Source organism: Meriones unguiculatus, chromosome 10, assembly GCF_030254825.1.
Source record: "Meriones unguiculatus strain TT.TT164.6M chromosome 10, Bangor_MerUng_6.1, whole genome shotgun sequence".
Taxonomy (NCBI): domain Eukaryota; kingdom Metazoa; phylum Chordata; class Mammalia; order Rodentia; family Muridae; genus Meriones; species Meriones unguiculatus.
In genome coordinates this window covers 8,644,921-8,662,652 of record NC_083358.1, presented here as the reverse complement: position 1 = coordinate 8,662,652, position 17,732 = coordinate 8,644,921, and the positions used below count along the sequence as shown (strand labels likewise).

General features: G+C 48.2%; 1 protein-coding gene and 1 long non-coding RNA gene across 3 annotated transcripts; one reads left to right on the top strand and one right to left on the bottom strand.

The window, feature by feature from the left end:
- Positions 1 to 6,068: 6,068 nt before the first annotated feature.
- LOC132656799 (uncharacterized) lies at positions 6,069 to 9,797 on the bottom strand. Of its 2 annotated transcripts, XR_009594522.1 has the most exons (5): positions 9,666 to 9,797; positions 8,994 to 9,223; positions 8,752 to 8,817; positions 6,820 to 6,914; positions 6,069 to 6,720 (listed from the first exon to the last, which is right to left on the bottom strand). It is a non-coding gene; the product is annotated as an uncharacterized LOC132656799 (long non-coding RNA). The 2 variants fall into 2 exon arrangements; XR_009594523.1 differs by having other exon boundaries at positions 6,069 to 6,914.
- Positions 7,983 to 11,971, top strand: Adad2 (adenosine deaminase domain containing 2). Its single transcript, XM_021631068.2, has 10 exons — positions 7,983 to 8,334; positions 9,173 to 9,313; positions 9,632 to 9,679; positions 9,793 to 9,918; positions 10,003 to 10,153; positions 10,231 to 10,398; positions 10,498 to 10,727; positions 10,821 to 11,064; positions 11,269 to 11,389; positions 11,486 to 11,971. The coding sequence occupies exons 1-10, from the start codon at positions 7,983 to 7,985 to the stop codon at positions 11,588 to 11,590; spliced, it is 1,686 nt and encodes a 561-aa protein (XP_021486743.1). The 3' UTR covers positions 11,591 to 11,971.
- Positions 11,972 to 17,732: the final 5,761 nt, after the last annotated feature.

The following is a 17,732-nucleotide window of genomic DNA, read 5'->3' as shown; positions in this document are numbered from 1 at the left end:
ATTTAGGGTGATCTTTGTCAGTGTTGGAGGGTTACAGGATGATTGAAGGAAGAGAGTCACTACAGGATAAATTGAGGCTTCTCGACAGCAGGACCTAAGATATGATTAAAAGCAAGTATAACGGGCAAAATCTGAATGGTAGGAAACTATGTGAGTTTGGAGGTTTAGGATGGAGTAATCATTTTAATCATTTGCTCAACATTGTGCTCTAGCTTAATGAAATAAATCCTAGTCTCTGTGTGGTGATTTGGATATACAGCTGGATTAGCAATAACCGCTACTTAACTAAAAGATAAATCAATAATAAATATTAATAAACCACAACAAATGGTGCCTAACTAATCTAAACATCCACATCCTTTAAATCATACTTTAACATAATTTGGTAGGAGAAATAAGCTCCCAGTGATACAACCCAAACTTAAAACCTAAAAACTCCCAGGTCAATTACTGTTTCTTTAAGAGAGACTCTTAAACAGGCAGGAGCAAAAGACAGCCTGCTCAGGGCAGACCCGAGACTTCATAACAAAACTGGCTGCAGTCTAAGAGGAGGGGTACACCAGCATGGCTTCCTTATACTGTGGCTAGCTCAGCTCAGCTCAGAGCAACAGCAGCAGCCATAGGTGGAAAAAAAGGAACTGTAGGCAGACAGACCTCTAGACAGAGCTTGGCCTTAAACTGCATCTAAAATTAAAAAAAAAAAAAAAATGCCATTGCAGAGGATGTTTTAATCCCCTTTGGCTTTGTTTTGGTTGTCATAGTAGTCGGATCTAGTTGCAATATACTTAATGGTGATGGCTCTTCTCCATGCCTTCTCCAAGAAAGTTCAAGGAGAAAATAGGGAAAAAGCCAAGGAATGGAATACTAAGTTACAGACAATAGAAAGGGCACTCTTCCTAATAAAAATTAGATTAATAGCAGCTAAAATTCAAAGCTCTCTAGCTGCAAGATACTTGTCAGCTCTTTCTGGTAAGGGTCCACCAAGTCACTATAACAACAACTAAATTCCAAAAAACTAATCAACTGGGCTTTGCTTATTATAGCCTAAATTGACACAACTGACCTAAAACTTAAAATTTTCTTGTCTCTGCTTGATTTTCATTTAAAGGCTTTGAGTTACAATGATATGGATTTGAGAAAAAAAATATTTGAACAAGTTGGTGAAGGCACATGCCTTTAATCCCAACACAAAGCAAAAAGAAACAGGCAGATCTCTGAGTTCCAGATCAGCCTAATTTACATAATAAAAGCCAGGGTGCCAACTCCTGCTGTTTAGTCACTTGCAGAGATAGTCTAAGATTCAAAATGACAAAATTTCCTCAAGGTTACCATGTAAGTTCTTTTTTCTTAATAATAGATGTTATGTCCTTGCTGTTCTAAAGATTGGATTCACATCAATTTTAGGTTTGTGTAAAGAGATATGATGTCACACTGCTCTGGAAGCTGGCTTATACTTTCAAACGTGAGACATTTTCATGGGGGACAAATGTTTGTCATGCCTGATGCAAAAAAGACACAGGAGGCTTACAGGTGGCAAAATACACGCCAGCCTAGTTAAGTCCTAAAAACTCAAAAATTATAATTCATATGTTTAAAAGGCAGAACTGTCTATCCCATATCAAAAAGGGGGCAAACCAAAAATAGCCACAACAAATGTAAAAACCCAGGTACAAGATGAGTAGGATATGCTTAAATGCTAAAGATAAAAGGGGTTTTATATAAAGTTTGGCTATAAAGGCATAACTTCACATTCTGTATAAAAAGGGGATAGGACAAAAATAGCTACAACATATATAAAAACCTTGGCCTAAACCTCTAAACAGGTACAAGATACCTAGGGTATGCTTAAATTCTAAATTAAAAAGGAGTTTATATAAAGTCTACTTAAAACATGCCTTTTCTATTGCTCAAGGCAACCAGCTTGTCTAGCTAATGGGAGGCCTTCTCTCAGGAGATAGATAGCAACTAAGTCTACCTAATAAAACAGGCGCCCAAGAGCCCAAAAAAGATATTTTGATCTATACAACCTTGTTTTTATTTCAACATGATAATAATTGTATGTTCAATAATAATAATGTTAATTTATATTACTGATCCCTTTACAAGGGAACAACTCTGAAACTAACTGAGACATAAAAAATGTCTCTAGCCAGAACTCCAACAATACATGGCCAATAAATTCTTGGCTACAATATCCTCAAAATTTATTATGCCATTCTTTATATTGTCATAGATAATATTGGTTTACAGTTTAGTTTCATGCTGCACATCTCATGCATTTATAATTTTAGAACTGTATAATGCTTGTGAGAAATTATATGTTTGCAGAACAAAAGGACTGGACACTAGAGACACTGTCTCAAACCTGACAGAATCCTCCTTCCAGCATGCTGAGACACTGACACATCTGTTCCAGCATCTTGCATATTCCAGCATTCTGCTTGTTCCTGCCTCAACTACTTCAATTGCTGTTTCTCATCAAAGCCTGCTCCCAAGAGAGCTTTGAAGAAACCTACTAATCTCAATTGGTCCAACATTTTAGATTGTTCCAAACAGGACTTCTATTAAGCATGAACTTTCTCAACATTCAAAGACTGGACCACAAATGTTAATGCTTGCTTAATTAACCATCTTTCCCAATTTCTTTTGGGCCTCCCAACAGGATTTCTGCATGTCCAAAATGTCAGCTAGAAGAAATCCATGAAAACGACATTCAATTTCCTTTAAAAGGAGTTGGGTAGGGTTTTGGTTGTTTTCTGTGGCTATGAATATTCATTGTCATTGGGAGATGGTTATAAATTATTACTGGTCTTATTCAGAGAGAAAACAAGGTAAGACTCAGGGATTTCTCTCTTTTCCTTTTTTCTTTTCTCTGTCTTTCTTTCTTAGATAAGGAGAAAAGGGGTTGAAAAGAAAGGGGAATACAGGGATATCTTACAGGAATAATAAGACAAGAGGTAAATTATTGAATCTACTCAACTTAAGGTTTTGTTATTCTCAAATAAGGATAATTTTAACTCTGGTATAGGATTTTGTATATTGATGCAAAAATAACTATTTTTAATACATTGGTTAATTTTAGTATATTGATACAAATTCAAGGTTACTTCCAATACTTTTAAACTACTATTACAAACTATTTAGGGTATTAGGTAATGCAAGTTAATTGCTAGTTAATCGCTTCATAGTCATGTCAGACACTAGTCTAATTTGTCTCAGGAGTGTACAACCTAGGTTAAACAGATAGATATGATTTTATAGACAGGATGATTACATAAAGATAGGTAGTCTTCAAAAACTTCAGAGACCTACAGAATATGGCATTTTAAAATGTCTTTATTATTTTAAAGATTCTTTGGCAATGAGACAGGTCATCTCCTGGCAGCACCCAACCTACCTCAAAGAAGATGATGATTATCGAAGAACCTCCATATGGAGATGGCTTCAAATATGGCAAATGAGCCACTTGGGTAAAGAAAATACCCTTGTTTCACAATAGACAGAATTCTGCTAAAAATGGCAAGCTTAAATGCAGGACAAGTAGACTGCCAAACTCTGCCAAGACAGGGTAAGCAAGTTCTAAATAGTTCCGGCTTCACATATTTGTCTGTCAAATATTCTGAGCCAGAAGGTGAAGATGATGATCCAACGTTATAGAGAATTATGGGTGACTGTTCAGGCAGCAAACTGTCTCTGTCAATTTTTTATTTTTTGGAAGCTGTTAACATGCACTTTCTATTTACTCCAGTAACTAATTTTATTCCTTCTCAAGTCTGTGGTGGGGCTGAAGACCAAATAGTTATAGTTACACAATTAAGCTTAAGTTGTTTAGAATTTAAGAAAATATTTTCATATAGGTAATACCAATAAGGATAAAAGTTATTTTACATATAGAACTCTAAACTTGTCAAGATAGGATAGATAATCAGATACTTTCTCCTAAGTTGCCAAATACACATGGACTGGACATTGTACATGTAAATTTTACCTACTATTTTTTATAATTTTATAATTATTATTGTATTGAAAGAAAATGAGCCTTTTACTGGACTTAAAGGGGGAAATGTTGGTATAATGTTCTTATGGAATGTATACAATCTACTCTTGTTCATTTAAATGTGGATTTTTCTACCCCATTATCTTGTTTCAATCCAGACATTGCATTGTGATGCTTATTCTAAGCATCACCTGTCTCAAGTTTGTGTAAACATGACACTATTTGTTCTCTATATTGTCAATTAAGCAACCAGTCCCAATGCTGAGCAATGCAGAGAACAGGTGGGAAATCCTGGTCCAGAGGAGAAAAGAAGGAAGTGAGTAGGAGAAATAGGGGAGAGGTCAGCAGGAGAGAACTTGGAACCACATGGAGAGATGAACTGGACCTAAGTATAACTAAAAGAAAGAATAATGGGTAAAATCTGAATGGTAGGAAACTATGTGAGTTTGGAGGTTCAGGATGGAGTAATCATTGCCCAACATTGTGCTCTAGGTTAATGAAATAAATCCTAGTCTCTTGCCGGGTCGATATCTGGCAGGTAGAGCTGAGAGGAGGGTGGCCAGTCCAGTTGGACACCCTCCATGGCTGAGCGGGATGGTGAATGTCAATGGTCTGGACCTCCCCAGATACCCCAGGGAATAAAACACCACCGAGCCGGGAGATCTGTCGAAGCAGGAACTCAGTTTATTGAATAAAGTGGTCCTTTTTATAGGTTTGGGTCAGAGAGCAGGGTTAAGGAAGTGAGGTAAGATGAATTAGAAGGCAAGGTTAGGTAGTGCAAGGAGAGATGGACCAGCGACAAAACTCCATGTAACAGCTACCAGGCAGGGTTGATTTTAAGGCGGATATGCTGAATCACTTTTGCCTAGAAGTGGCGCCTCTTAAATGAGAAGCTAAAGACAGGTCTCCAAACTCAAGCCAGGCTCAGGTGGATGCAGCAGGCCTTATCAGGCCCAACAGTCTCTGTGTGGTGATTTGGGTATACAGCTGGATTAGAAATAACCGCTGCTTAACTAAAAGATAAGTCAATAATAAATATTAATAAACCACAACAGTGCCTGGAGTCAGATGGCCCCTTTCCACTTTCTGTTTCACAGTTACCATTTTCCCTCGTGGAGTACTGCCCTAGAAATGGGTGCCAAACAGGAGGGTGCCAAGAGACAGTAGGTGCCCTGCTGGCGGACCTGTAAGAAAGCTTCATTAAGAGATGAGGATGGGAGAATGAGGAAGGGCTTGGTGGGATGACGGGTCTGCTCCTTCATTAAGTGCTGCTCATATGGTGTGTGTGCTGTCCCCCAGGGGTGTGAACTTATTCACCTCAGCAAAGGAGGCGGTGGAAGCCTGAAGAAAGTATCCCATCCAAGTCCAGCTCAGTGAGCCAGTGAGTTCATCGGAGTTACTTATAGGAGGGTGTGGTGATCCCCCAAATAGCTGCACCACCCAAAAGTCCCATTGCATCATGGGAGCATAGATAGAAGCTCCTCCACCCTTTAGTTACCCTTCCACCTACTATACACACTCCAGCATTTGCTGAGAGTACTTGCAGCTGGGCAAGATTAGGTAAGGGTAGGAGGGAACAGCTGTAATTTTAGGTGAGGGCCTGAAGACCCTCCCCACACCCTCCTTCCACGAGGGCACTTGATCTAGGGAGGGTCTCAAAAAGGTGATCACAGCCAACCTCTTTTCAAGATGGCAGTAGCATGCCATGCCCAGATAACTGTGTTCCACAACACAGTTATCAGCGTGAAGGCTCTGTACCATTTCCTGTGGGTATGTTACAGTTTCACAAAAGACTTCTCAAAAAAGATGAAAATAAAAAGTTACATCAGCCCTGTTGTCCCATTTCACGGACACTTTGACTGATGGGTTAGGTCACAGCTTACTTAGTTCTCAGGGTTAGAATCAGAATTCAGAAGACAAGGGCAGAACTCTGCCTGTCACAACCCCTCTCCCCCAAACGGGAATGAGATGAGGTAATTCTCTCAGGTCGCCCGTCAGCACACTTATTCAGATTGAAAAATGAAGTCAGGCCGCTCCTTATAGGATGCAAGTTTGGCTTAGCAGACTGGTTCGCCCCTGTGGACCAGCTTTGCCAATGAGGTTAGGTGAGGACACATTTTTCATAAATGTAATGACCTAACGCAGGATCTCTATAGTTTAGGTAAAATAGACTTTAGAGGGTGATTATAGCATAATAAAAAATGACATCTTGCCAATAACTTTGGGATTAATAATTGGGACTACATAGTTTTTTGTTTGTTTGTTTTTTTAATTAGGTTAAGGTACATATGTGCAAAAGCCACTGGAGATCATTCATTTTGAAACAGGGCCTTGATGTACAGCTCAGGTGGGCTCAAACACTCAACTCTGCCTCAATCCTCTGAGAACTGGCATCAGCTGAGTATTCCTTTGCCAAGCTTAAAGGTCATATAAGTCAGTCCCTTCCCTCTCCATCCCATCAACCCCTCCACTCCCTCAACCCTGCTAAGACAAGTTACCAAAAATCTAACACAACATAATTTCTTACGGTTCTAGGTCAGAGGTCCAACAGAGATGCAGTGAGCCAAAATCACAGTATGACCAGGGTCTGCTGGAGCAGGAGTCACCACTGTGTTCTGCCTTTTCCAGTATCTGGAAGCTTCCTGCTTTCCCATAGCACATCTCTTCATCTTCAAGCTAACAATGGCTACTTGAATCTTCCTCATGATACTATCTCCGATTCTCTGCCAACAAGGGTGGTTGAGGTTATATTGGCCTGTCTGGTTAAGTCAAGATGCACTCTTTTAAAGTCAGCTGATTAGCTGGGCAGTGGTGGAACATACCTTTAATCCCAGCACTCAGGAAGCCATCTCCGAGTTTGAGGCCAGCCTGGTCTACTGAGCAAGTTCCAGGACAGTCAGGGCTGCACAGAGAAACCCTGTCTCAAAAAAAAGCAAAAATAAAATAAAAATAAAGTCAGCCGATTAGAAGCTTTGATTTCCCCCTAGGCAAGTACCATTATATATTCCTCAGCTCTGGAGACTACAGTGTGGACATCTTGGGGAGACCACCATTTTGTCTATCACACCAGTATCCTGTATCACCCTCATAAGACATTTATATCCGCACAGTGAGGTCAATCCCAGGTCCTCCTGGCTTGCTTTGAATAAGCTGCACTGTGATGTACCATATACTCAGCACTCAATAAAATGCACAGGACTCAAGTGTCAGCAAATATTCATATAGTTACAAACCCTTGGCATGACCTTCCATGGCCGATATTATGTAAATTGCCTGCACCCCTACCTTCATCTTGTATTTTTCTTTATCCTCCCTTCACTTTAGTCCCCTCACTTAAAACTACATTTGTTTGTATGCTGTGAGTGAGCATGTCACGGCAGGTATGTGGAGACCACAGTAAGCCTCTGGCAATTTGAGTCTCTGCGCTTAAAATATGGGTCCTGGGAACTGAACTCAGATAGATCCCTGGGCTTGGAGGCAAATGCCTGCTGAACCATCTTGCCAGTCCTACCCCATTCAGTATAAATAACGGACATCTTGCGGTATTTTCCACTCCAAATGAAAGTCCCTTCTGGGAAGGCAAGATAGGCTAGTTTGTACTTCGGTTTGGCTGGGAGGTTTAAAACATGATACTAGGCTGTGCAAAGGACAAGGGCTCCGGTCAGGTAAGGGCTAGGATGGGCCGTAGTCTGGGCAGAAACCCTCCAAACCCTCAGCCGTCCACTCCCAAGGGTCAAGGTTACAGCAGAGGCTGACGGCGCGAGCCCTCACGAGAACTGTCCTCGCGCTGCCCAGTTGGCGGGTGGCCGGTTGGTAGATTCCACTCCATGCAACCAGACCACAGCTCTGGCAGACTGGCTTTCTCATTGGCTGATCGCAGCATCCGTCACAGCGCCACGATCCGCCATTGGCCAGCCCCAGGCGGAGGCGGAGTTCATGATTAGCTCTGTGCCACGTGCTCCATGTGGAAAAAAAAGGTGCAGCCATGGCGAGCTCGGACGAGGGTGGGCGTAGGAGACCTCGACTGGCAGCGTCGCTGCAGATCAGCCCCGGGCCTTGGAGGCCCTCAGGAGGCCAGGAGCCCACAGAGGCTGGAGACGGGACACCTGGGACCGATGAGCCTGACGTGGCTAGGGCTCAGGATGGTCACAGGAAGGCCTGCAAGGCCCAGGGGCCCCCTGTCCTATGCGCAGGGCCTGCGGGTGACTTCCCTATGGCCTTCTGCGGACTCAGCCTGTTGCCCAAGGACCCACCCCCGGTCCAGGCTGTGGCCCTGCTCACCCAGTACGTGGCTAACCTGGGTGTCTCCCTGACCTTCCTAGAGGACCAGACTGCTGGTGAGATTTGGGACAGTGGTGCAGGAGGGTGTGGGTAGGTGTTGGGGGATAAGGGAGCCCCTGATTAATGAGGGAACATGTTTCCCTAGTGGCCTACTGAGCTGGCCTGGATGAGCCCAGGATCCCCCAAGTAAAGCCAAGCCACCAGGGAGCGAGCCCAACAGTCTGATGCCTACAAGGCTATAGCGAAGCAAACATCTCCACCAGCTGCCACTAGTAGAAAGGGCCAATTGCAGGCAGTCCCAGGTGCCTCTGTCTGCACCTTGCTCTCCCTGCTCTTGCTGAGTTTGATAACAAGTTCATCTGTGCTCATGGGGAGTGCCACCGTGGGCTCCCTTCCCAAAGGTCTACACACTTAAGCTGCAAGGAGCTTAAGTGTGTTCTTAGCCTTGGGTGACCCAATTCTGGAATTTTTACCTGTGCTTGGGCTGTTACACCTGAGATGATGGTGTTGAACGGAAAGATCTTTTAAAAGCAGGGTCCCTGGAGGAGAGAAATAAAAGGCTGTGTTTGGTGGTAGGCGGGAAGCTGGCCCGTATGAGGTGGAACTTCCTCCTAGGCTCTACCCTACTTCCCCCAAAGTGCCTGTTCTTCCTGCCGCTTATGCTCGTTCCGGAAGGCTCTGTAAAAGCCGGGCTGAACTAGCAACGGGAACATACACGCCATCTGCTGTCTGTGGACTCCACACTCGGTGGATCCTCTTGGTTGCTCTGGCTGTCATCTGTTGTCAGGTGTCAAGAGGAGGCCGGGGTTGATAACCTCTCCTCGACATGGTCCAGATGGAGGTGAAGGCCAGGAGACCCCCCCTCTCCCCACTTCCTCAAGTTCTCTTCCCCAGGTCCTGGCTCCTCCTTTTCTGTGAGTGCACAACTGGATGGGTTGGTGTGTCCTGCAGGAACAGGGAAAAGCAAGATGGAGGCCAAACAGCAGGCAGCGCTCTCTGCCCTTGATTACATCCGGAAGCAGCTGGAAAAACAAGGTAGCCAAGGCCGGCCTGTGGTGTGTGGGTCTGGTGTGGTGTATGTGATGTGTTTGTGTTGTGTGTTTGTGTTGTGTCTATATGTGTATGTATGCGGTGTGTTTGTGTGTATGTGTGTGGTGTGTGTGCAGCCACACGTGGGCATCAGCGTGGAGAACTGTGCCACCTCTGATGTCCTACCCTGGAGGCAGGGAGCTGAAGAGCAGCTGCTCTTATGGTGGACCATGTTTGTAAGGTGGAGACAACCTCCTCTCTCTGGCGTCCCAGAGGTCAGGAGGACCCAGGACCCATGCAGCCATCCCCTCTTGTCTCTTCCAGAGCCCCCTGTGACTCCCTGCCAGCCTCTGCTCACCTCCCTCAGCATAGGTAGGTAGGCGCTTGGTTCAAACTCTGGGTGTCTGCCTGCTCTCAGGGCAAGAGGAAAAGTTGGAGGAAGCATGGCTTTTGCATCTTGCAAATGTCCTGTGGTCATTGCGCAGAGAATATCCTGACCCACGAGCAGCGCTGTGCAGCTGTGGTCAGTGCCGGCCTGGACCGACTACTGAATGAGAGTTCGCCGTACCAGGCCTGTAAAGGAACAGTGGCCGCAGTCATCCTGGAGAGGGGTAGGACTTGCTTTGCTCCCCACCCCAGCTCTGCAGACTAGCTCAGGTTCCCAGCCTGAGTTTTCCCTGTCCCTTCCTGCACAGAGGTCCAAGGTACCATCGGTCACTCCAAAGAGACCTACGAGCTGGTGGCCCTGGGCACAGGCAGCAGCAGCTGTGCTGGCTGGCTGGAGTTCTCAGGCCGGCGGCTCCATGACTGCCATGGTCTGGTCATTGCCCGCAGGGCCCTGCTGAGGTGAGGGGCAGGCAGGAGGGTTCTGTGGCAGGTTGCCAAGAACCACTACCACAGCCCCCTTTCCCTGGCACTTCCAGGTTCTTCTTCCGGCAGCTCCTGCTGGCCACACAGGGAGGTCCCAAGGGCAAGGAGCGGTCGGTGCTGGCCCTCCAGCCTGGGCCTGGGCCCCCCTTCGCACTCAAGCCTGGGGTCTTTCTGCACCTGTATGTGAGCAACACCCCCAAGGGGGCAGCCCATGACATCTAGTACGTGGCCTGGGCTGGGAGGCCCCTGTTTTCGTTGTGGGGAACCAGGGTGTAAAGAGTAACCTGATTCTGGGCTTCCTCTCCCCCTTCTCTCCTTAGCCTTCCACTGGCCTCAGAAGACAGTGTCCTGCACAGCCCAGCCTTCCGCCTGCAGGCCCATGTCTGTGGGCAGCTGAAGCCTGTATCCTATGTGGCACCCGCCCTCCGAGATACCCACGTGGGCTGCCTCTCGGCCAGTGACAAGCTGGCACGCTGGGCCATCCTTGGGCTGGGCGGTGGGCTGCTAGCCCACTTCCTGCCACCCCTCTATGCCACCAGTCTTGTCCTAGGTGAGGGGCACAAAGTGCAAGCACAGATGCCAGGCTCCGGGTAGTATGGAGGATGTGCTGACTCAGGCAACATCCTGTGCTTTCTACCCACAGCTGACCCCTGCCATGACCCCCCGACTCTGAACAGGGCCATTCATTCCCGGCCTAGACTAGACAGTGTCTTGGGATCCTGTCTTCCGTGCCCATACGTCCGAACCACCTTGCACCTGTTTGCCGGGCCCCTGGTGGCCCCCTCTGACCCCATGCCCAGCACCTGCAATGGCCTGAGCCTCAACTGGAGCCAGGGGGATCCTGACATTGAAGTTGTTGACGTGGCCACTGGACGTGTGAAGACGGAGTGAGGAGAGGGCCCTGTGGGAGTGAGCCTTGGCAGGGAGCTCAGGGCTAGGGAACCCCAAGGCCCTGCTCACAGGACAAGAGCCCTGCAGTGGCCGTTGCCTCCTGTGACTGCTGACACAGGCCCTGAGTAGGAGGGGATTGTGGGAGTGGCGTGGGGAGACCCACCGTTCTTTCCCAGTGACCACTGTATGTCTTTTCTCAGGGCCAGCATTGGGCCCCCGTCCCGTCTCTGTAAAGCGGCCTTTCTCGCAGCGTTCCGCCAGGTTGCCAGAGCTCTGGAGGAGCCCCAGCTCCTGTCTCTGAAGACCTATGAGGCTGCTAAGGTGGACTTCTCTTCCCTCCAGCCCTTTCCTCCACCCACAGCTCTCTCAGCAAATCTCTCACTCACCCTGGTCCCTCCCCTCCCCCCTCCTCCCTAGGCTGTGCCCTACAGGGAAGCTCGCCAGCAGCTGTCTCTGCTCCTAGAACAGCAGGGCCTGGGGGCCTGGCCCTCAAAGCCGTTGGTGGGCAAATTCAGACACTGAGGCGGACTTCAACAAGGACAGAAATGGAACCGGATCTCCACAATGGGAGGACGTACTGGGGGAAGAGCAAGGGGAGGAGGAAAGCATAGTGGGGGAGGGCAAGGCTAGAATTAGCAGGGGAGGGTTGGGGGAGTGGAGGGGGGAGCTGGTGGGGAGTGGAGTCCTGTACCACCCAACCATTGAGGAGTGGAGGCTCTTGTATGTCTAGTTTGAATAAAGAAATGACCTCTAGTGGTCCATGTGTTGGAGCGTATTGAGGGGGTGGGTCATTGTGGGGAGCCTTTTATGCTACTACAAATGGGGGCCCATGTGCTGGAGCAGGTCCAGGTGGGGCGTGCGGGCAGGGTGGGAGCGTTTTCTTGGCTGTGAGGCCTGACACCCTTCCTTTCCAGGGCTTAGGCTCAGCAGAACTAGGAGTGCATGGGTCCCGTCGCCTGGTCAGAGGCTTCACTTGTCCTGGCCGTTGTGGTATTCTGTGGGTTAAGCGTCTGTGTGGAAGGGTGCAGGGCGGCAGCAGACACCAGGGGTCCTTACACCGCTGCCCACCGTGGTGCAGGGTGGACGCTGATCCCTCCCTTTCCTCCAGGGTGGCACACACTGCGAACACGCCTGTAGATGCCGCAGCTGCAGATCTGGGGCCTTGGCACCCCCGGGTGGGAGCACAACAGCCTCAGAGTTCAGGGAGCACAGTTTGGCCCTGCACCCCCATTCTGCAGTCCAAAGCTGTCTGCATCCTCTCTTTCCCGGTTCAGAGCCAGAGTCCTGTCATGGAGGGGCCTGGTGACGCTGGCCAAGGCTGGCCCTGATGTGCAGTGTTCTGGGGGAACGTGGCCAGCTAAGGGATGCACACGTTTCCTGGGGGTCTGATGCCATTCTGGGGAATGGTGTCCGAGTTGGGGTGGGTGAAGAAGGCAAGCCTCCCCATGCAGGACATGGCAGAGTGGACTAGCAGTGTTAGACTTCTCAGGAGCGGGCACCAGTGCTTTGGTTCCCGAGCCTTCTGCTATGACCAGGGCTTAGACCACTGAAGCAAGCTCTGGTATTGGTTTGGGGGTTAAAGTGGAGCAGCCCAGGTATTCAGACAGCCAGTCAGATGACTCTCCAGCCTCCACAAAAGTCCATGTGACCATCCTATTGGCCTCTTGTTTTCTCTGTTGACTGTCAGTTGATGCAGATGTCTTTTACCTACCAGAGCTATCAGTCAGGGCCAGGCTGGTCTGTCTCTCTCTGTCTCCAGCCTGTGCCCACATGGTCAGCCTCTGGGCCTGTGTGCACACTGACAGACTCTTGTGGAGGGAGATTCTAGTCCCTGAGCCAGTGGGTCACAATCTGCAGAGACAAATGTCAGCAGGTCAAAATACACGTGGGAGAAAAATCCATGTGTGCCTACCTGATTTGTAGAGTCCACTGCTCCTTAAACAGCCCAGTGTGTCACTTCTTTATATATCATTCATGCCTCATTCCGTATTACAGATTGTGGGAGGAGCTGAAGCACACGTGGGGCAGGGGCTGAGGGGGGATTGCTCTGTGGTAGAGCCACCATGGCTCCCACCATGCCAGGCTAGGCAAAAGTTCTATGGGAGTGCTGTGATATTTAATGTGTATCTTAATATTTTTAAAAAGATTTCTTTATTATGTATACAATGTTCTGCCTGAATGTATGCCTGCAGGCCAGAAGAGGCCACCAGATCTCATTATAGATGGTTGTAAGTCATCATGTGGGTGCTGGGAATTGAACTCAGGACCTCTGGAAGGAGCAGCCCGCGCTCTTAACCTCTGAGCCATCTCTCCAGCCTGTATCTTAATGTTTTTAGTTTAGACTGGTATACAAAAGCATTGTTTTGATTGATTGGTTGATCTTCTTCCTTCCCCAGGCCTCTATTCCACCAACATGCACGCTTTTGGGGAGGGGGGCGCCCATTCCCAACTCCCAAGTCTGCCCCAGCCTCACTTCTCCTTCTGTCGCTTGTATTTTGTCGCCTTCTTGTCTTTTTAACCCTTCCCTCCCCATTCCCTAAGGAGACCTTTAATCCCTCTGGGATTGAAAAGTTCCACAGTTAACTAAGGAAGCCAGTGTGGTGGGTTTCTCTAAAAACAACAACAACAACAACAAAAACCCAAAAAACCTTCCATACAGCTTAGCTGTACACAGCTGAACATTTAGCCAAGAGTCCGAGTCCTACCACAGAGGGACCAGCATGTCAGTATTCACTGCTGCTCTGTTCACAATAGTCAGGAAACAGAACCAGTCTAGATGTCTGTCAACTGATGAATGGATAACAAAAGTACACTACATAGACACAACAGAACTATGTGTAGCCAGAAAGAACAATGAAATGACATTTGCAGGAAAATGGGTGGAACTGAGAATTAATTTTAAATGAAGTGTCTCCACCCAGATCTAGAGGACAAACGAATGCTTTGTGTGTGTGTGTGTGTGTGTGTGGATGAGTGTGCAGGTGTGAGCAGAGGTGGGCACTAGATGGCTTCCTCAATCACTTCCATCATTCCATCTCAAAGACAGGGTCTCTCGCAGTCCTTGGGCTCTGTGACTGGGCTGGCTGGCCATTGAGCCCCTCGGGTTCTCCTCTCTTCACAGTGCATGCACTACCACAAAGCTTTAATTTAGAAAAACTGGAAAAAAATGTGTGTACGCATGTGTGCTCTTATGCAGATGCAGATGAACTCCTACAAGTGGAAGTCAGGGCAGTTTTCAGGAAGTGGGTCTGGGGAATTGAACTTAGGTCCCTGGGTTTGAAGGCCTTTGTCTGCTGAGCCATCTCCCACTGCACACTGAGCTTGGGCCTTCATGCTTGCGTAGCACCTGCAGCAGAGATGTGGTCATTTCTACATGGCAAGGCAGGCCTTCTGGAGGAGCACAGTGAGGCTGCCTGCTGTTGGTACTCTCCCAACTCAGTAGCTGGCCAGGGATGCTGATCCTTTACCACGACCTTGGATTTGACATCTCTGAGCCCTCTTTTGCTACCCTGTAAGGAGAGGGCCAGGTGAGGTTGCTTTAGTTTCCTCCTAGCTCAGCTGCCTCTGTCTGCTCTGCAGCTCCTGGCTGCTGCCAAGATCCAGAACAGTATCCCCTGCCATTGGGGGTGGGGGATTGTAGGTCTGTGTGCTTGGGGAGGTCACAGGGGTCATCAGGATAAGTAAAGGCCAGGAGAGCAGGAAGGGCTGCAACAGAGGAGAGCTGGGTGCTCAGGAGGTTCTTGCTGAAAGAGGGGCACAAGGATGGTGGTAACTTTTTTCTTGCCACTTTTGGGATCATTTCTCATGCTTATACTTTTCCAGAGATGAAGGGCTCTAGAAACCCCAAATCTATCCATTTGCCCACTAGCTACACACTATTTATCCCAGGAGACAACTTAAGTTGATTAACTATTTCTATGGCAGTGGTGATTGCGGCCAGGCCCAGAAATGCCCCAGCCACTGTGCTTTGGTTTTATGTCCTGCAGTACCCATTAATCACATAATCACTGAGTAAACAAGTTATTCAAAATGACATTAACTCTGCTGCGATCTGCCAAGAAGTACTCTTTGTCCCTTCGCTGTACCCATGGGCCTGCCCATCCTTCCCTCCCCAGCCAGTCTTCTCATTTCACAGTATCTGCCTGGCTCTTTTTGCTGGACTCCATTATCTCAGGGTGATGGGGTTTGTGAATGTCTTCTTGACCTGATCCCCCTGGGTAAAGTTTTGCTGACAGGAGCTTATTTAAGCTGGGAGCTGATGTAACCTATCTTGGCTCACACCTATAAGGCTTCTTGAGGGCCTTCTCCCCACCCACAGCCCAAGCCTGTGAGAATTTTTCTAGACCTCAGCAGGCTTTGCACTGTGCTGTCCTTGGGTTTTCTTCATTCCAGAGGCAGAGTGTGCATCTAGTAAAAGCATGGCCTTGAGACCAAGGCTCTGCTGTGCCTTTGCAGTTCTCAGTTTCCTCATGTGGCAAATGTGAGTCATAGCCATCCAGGCTGCAAGCTGGTGATGGGTTGTCTTCCGGTCCTGTCTGTCATCAGTCCTGGAGGGAAGACTATTCTTATCATCATCCCCTCCCTTTGAGTCTCCTGCACTGAGTGTGTGTGTGTGTGTGTGTGTGTGTGTGTGTGTGTGCAGGTAAGCTGTGAGTGGAAACCTAGCATGGCAGGGTCTCTTCACAGAAATGGGTCTAGATGAGAACAGAACCGTGCTCTAAACAGGACTCGGTGAGGTCAGGGGACACAGCTCCGTATGCAAAGTGCTTGCAGTGCCGGAGAGGCAGAGGCAGGGGTTTCCTGCGTAGCCAGGTCAGGAAGTGCCAGGTCAAGTAAGAGACCCCAGGTCACATCAAACCAGGCAGAGGTAGACTTCCCAGATGCCCCTGCCTTATCCCTGTTTCCTTAGGGACACAGCCCCCCACCCCCACCCAATCTGAAAGTACTGACTGATTGCTCCATCACCAGGTGGATCAGTGTGTGTCCATTCCCACTGAGAACATCTCAGCCACTCACTTAACAATTACGAAGAAAGCACTGTGAGCATCTGTGCCCCGGCTTTGTGGATATTTAAAAATTCCTTCCCTGGCCGGTAGTTTTTGTTTGTTTGTTTGTTTTTGTTTTTAATTTCAGGACAGGATCTCACTACATAGTCCCAGCTGGCCTCACAGTAGTGCTGATCCCCCTGTCTCCGCCTCCTGGCACCACGACTGTTGCCACGTACCCCCACACCTGCTGCCCGCAGTTCCGGGAATCAAACCAAAGGCTTTACACATGCTAGGCAAACTGCCAATTGGGCTACATCCCTAAACGATGGCTACTGTTAGGAGCAGTCTTTACCCTGCAAGTCCATCATACAGACATTAGATGCTGACCTTGTGTTTGTGGTCAGAGGACCATCTGACGAAGGACCGTGGGGTGAGTAAGGAGCCAGGAAGCTGTAGCCATGCAAGCTGGGCTTAATTCCTAAATTCATCACCTGGTGACCTTGGGATATCTCCCTCAACTCCTTGTGCCTCAGTTTCCTCACAAAGGGGGAGGAGGCTGTGGTGAGGTTAATGATGATTAGGTGTGAAGGCATGGGGCCCAGCATCCCTAATGGGCATTGTGGTCCTCCCTGTGGATACTACCCCACATCCTCCACTCTCTTGTGGAGCAGCTCTCTCATCTCCCCAGGGACCTCACTGCCCCATTGTCAGATGTGTGACTGAGCCTATCTTCTTCTCCTGGGTGAGCCTAAAGTCTTGTCAACCAGTTGGTGCCACAGTTACAGGATTAGGATGTAAGTGTAACCCACTTAGAGCCAGTGAGACATGCCTGGGATTCTTGGATAAGGGGAGCATTCTCTCCTCAGGGCCCCTGGTGGGATGAAAGTGTGAAATTCGGAGCTAGCGCAGCCATCTTGTGCCTGTGAGGAAAGCCTAGGGTGAAAGTGATATACCCAGAAACACAGAGGGAAGATGCAGTGAAGATGAGCCTGTTTGATGGTATTGGTAGAACCCCTGGATGGAACTGCTCTGAAGTCTACCTGGATTGTCAGTTCTTAGAACTAAGAGTTCTCCTTTTGTTTACCTGTTTGCTGAAGTCTGAATGGAGCTTCCTCAACTTGGAATCAGCTCATGCTAGCTGAGATTCCTGATGTGCTCTCAAAAGTGGCCAGAGCTGTCATCATCCCTGGGTCAGGAGAGTGGCAGAAGAGAGAAGCATGGTTTTGTCCAGTGAAGAGTTAGCTTGTCTGTCTACATAGCTGTTCAGGGACCTCCCCACCCCTCCCAGGGTCTCTAGCTCCAGTTGCCCAGGGATAAGTGAGCTGGATGGGCGCTGCTTCTCCTGTGGTCACGCCTCTCCCCAGTAGTTTTTAATGGGGTTTCAGAGACTCTGAAGGGATCCCGGCTCTGACTTCCCGCTGAGGTGGGAGGTTTCCAGGGCTGTGCACACTCTTGCTCAAGGCTTCTCCACAGATTCTCTTGTCGGACATGGAGGGCTAGTTGTGATTCTCCAAACATCTCAGGTTGGCCTCAGAGTCTTTATGGAGCCCAGGCTGGAGTCAGTGCAGTCTAGTCTTGAACTTTGACAGTTCTCCTGCTTCCACTGCCTCTAGAATACTGGGGTTACAGGCATATATACCACCACACCTGACTTAATTTACCCTAACTTCTGACTT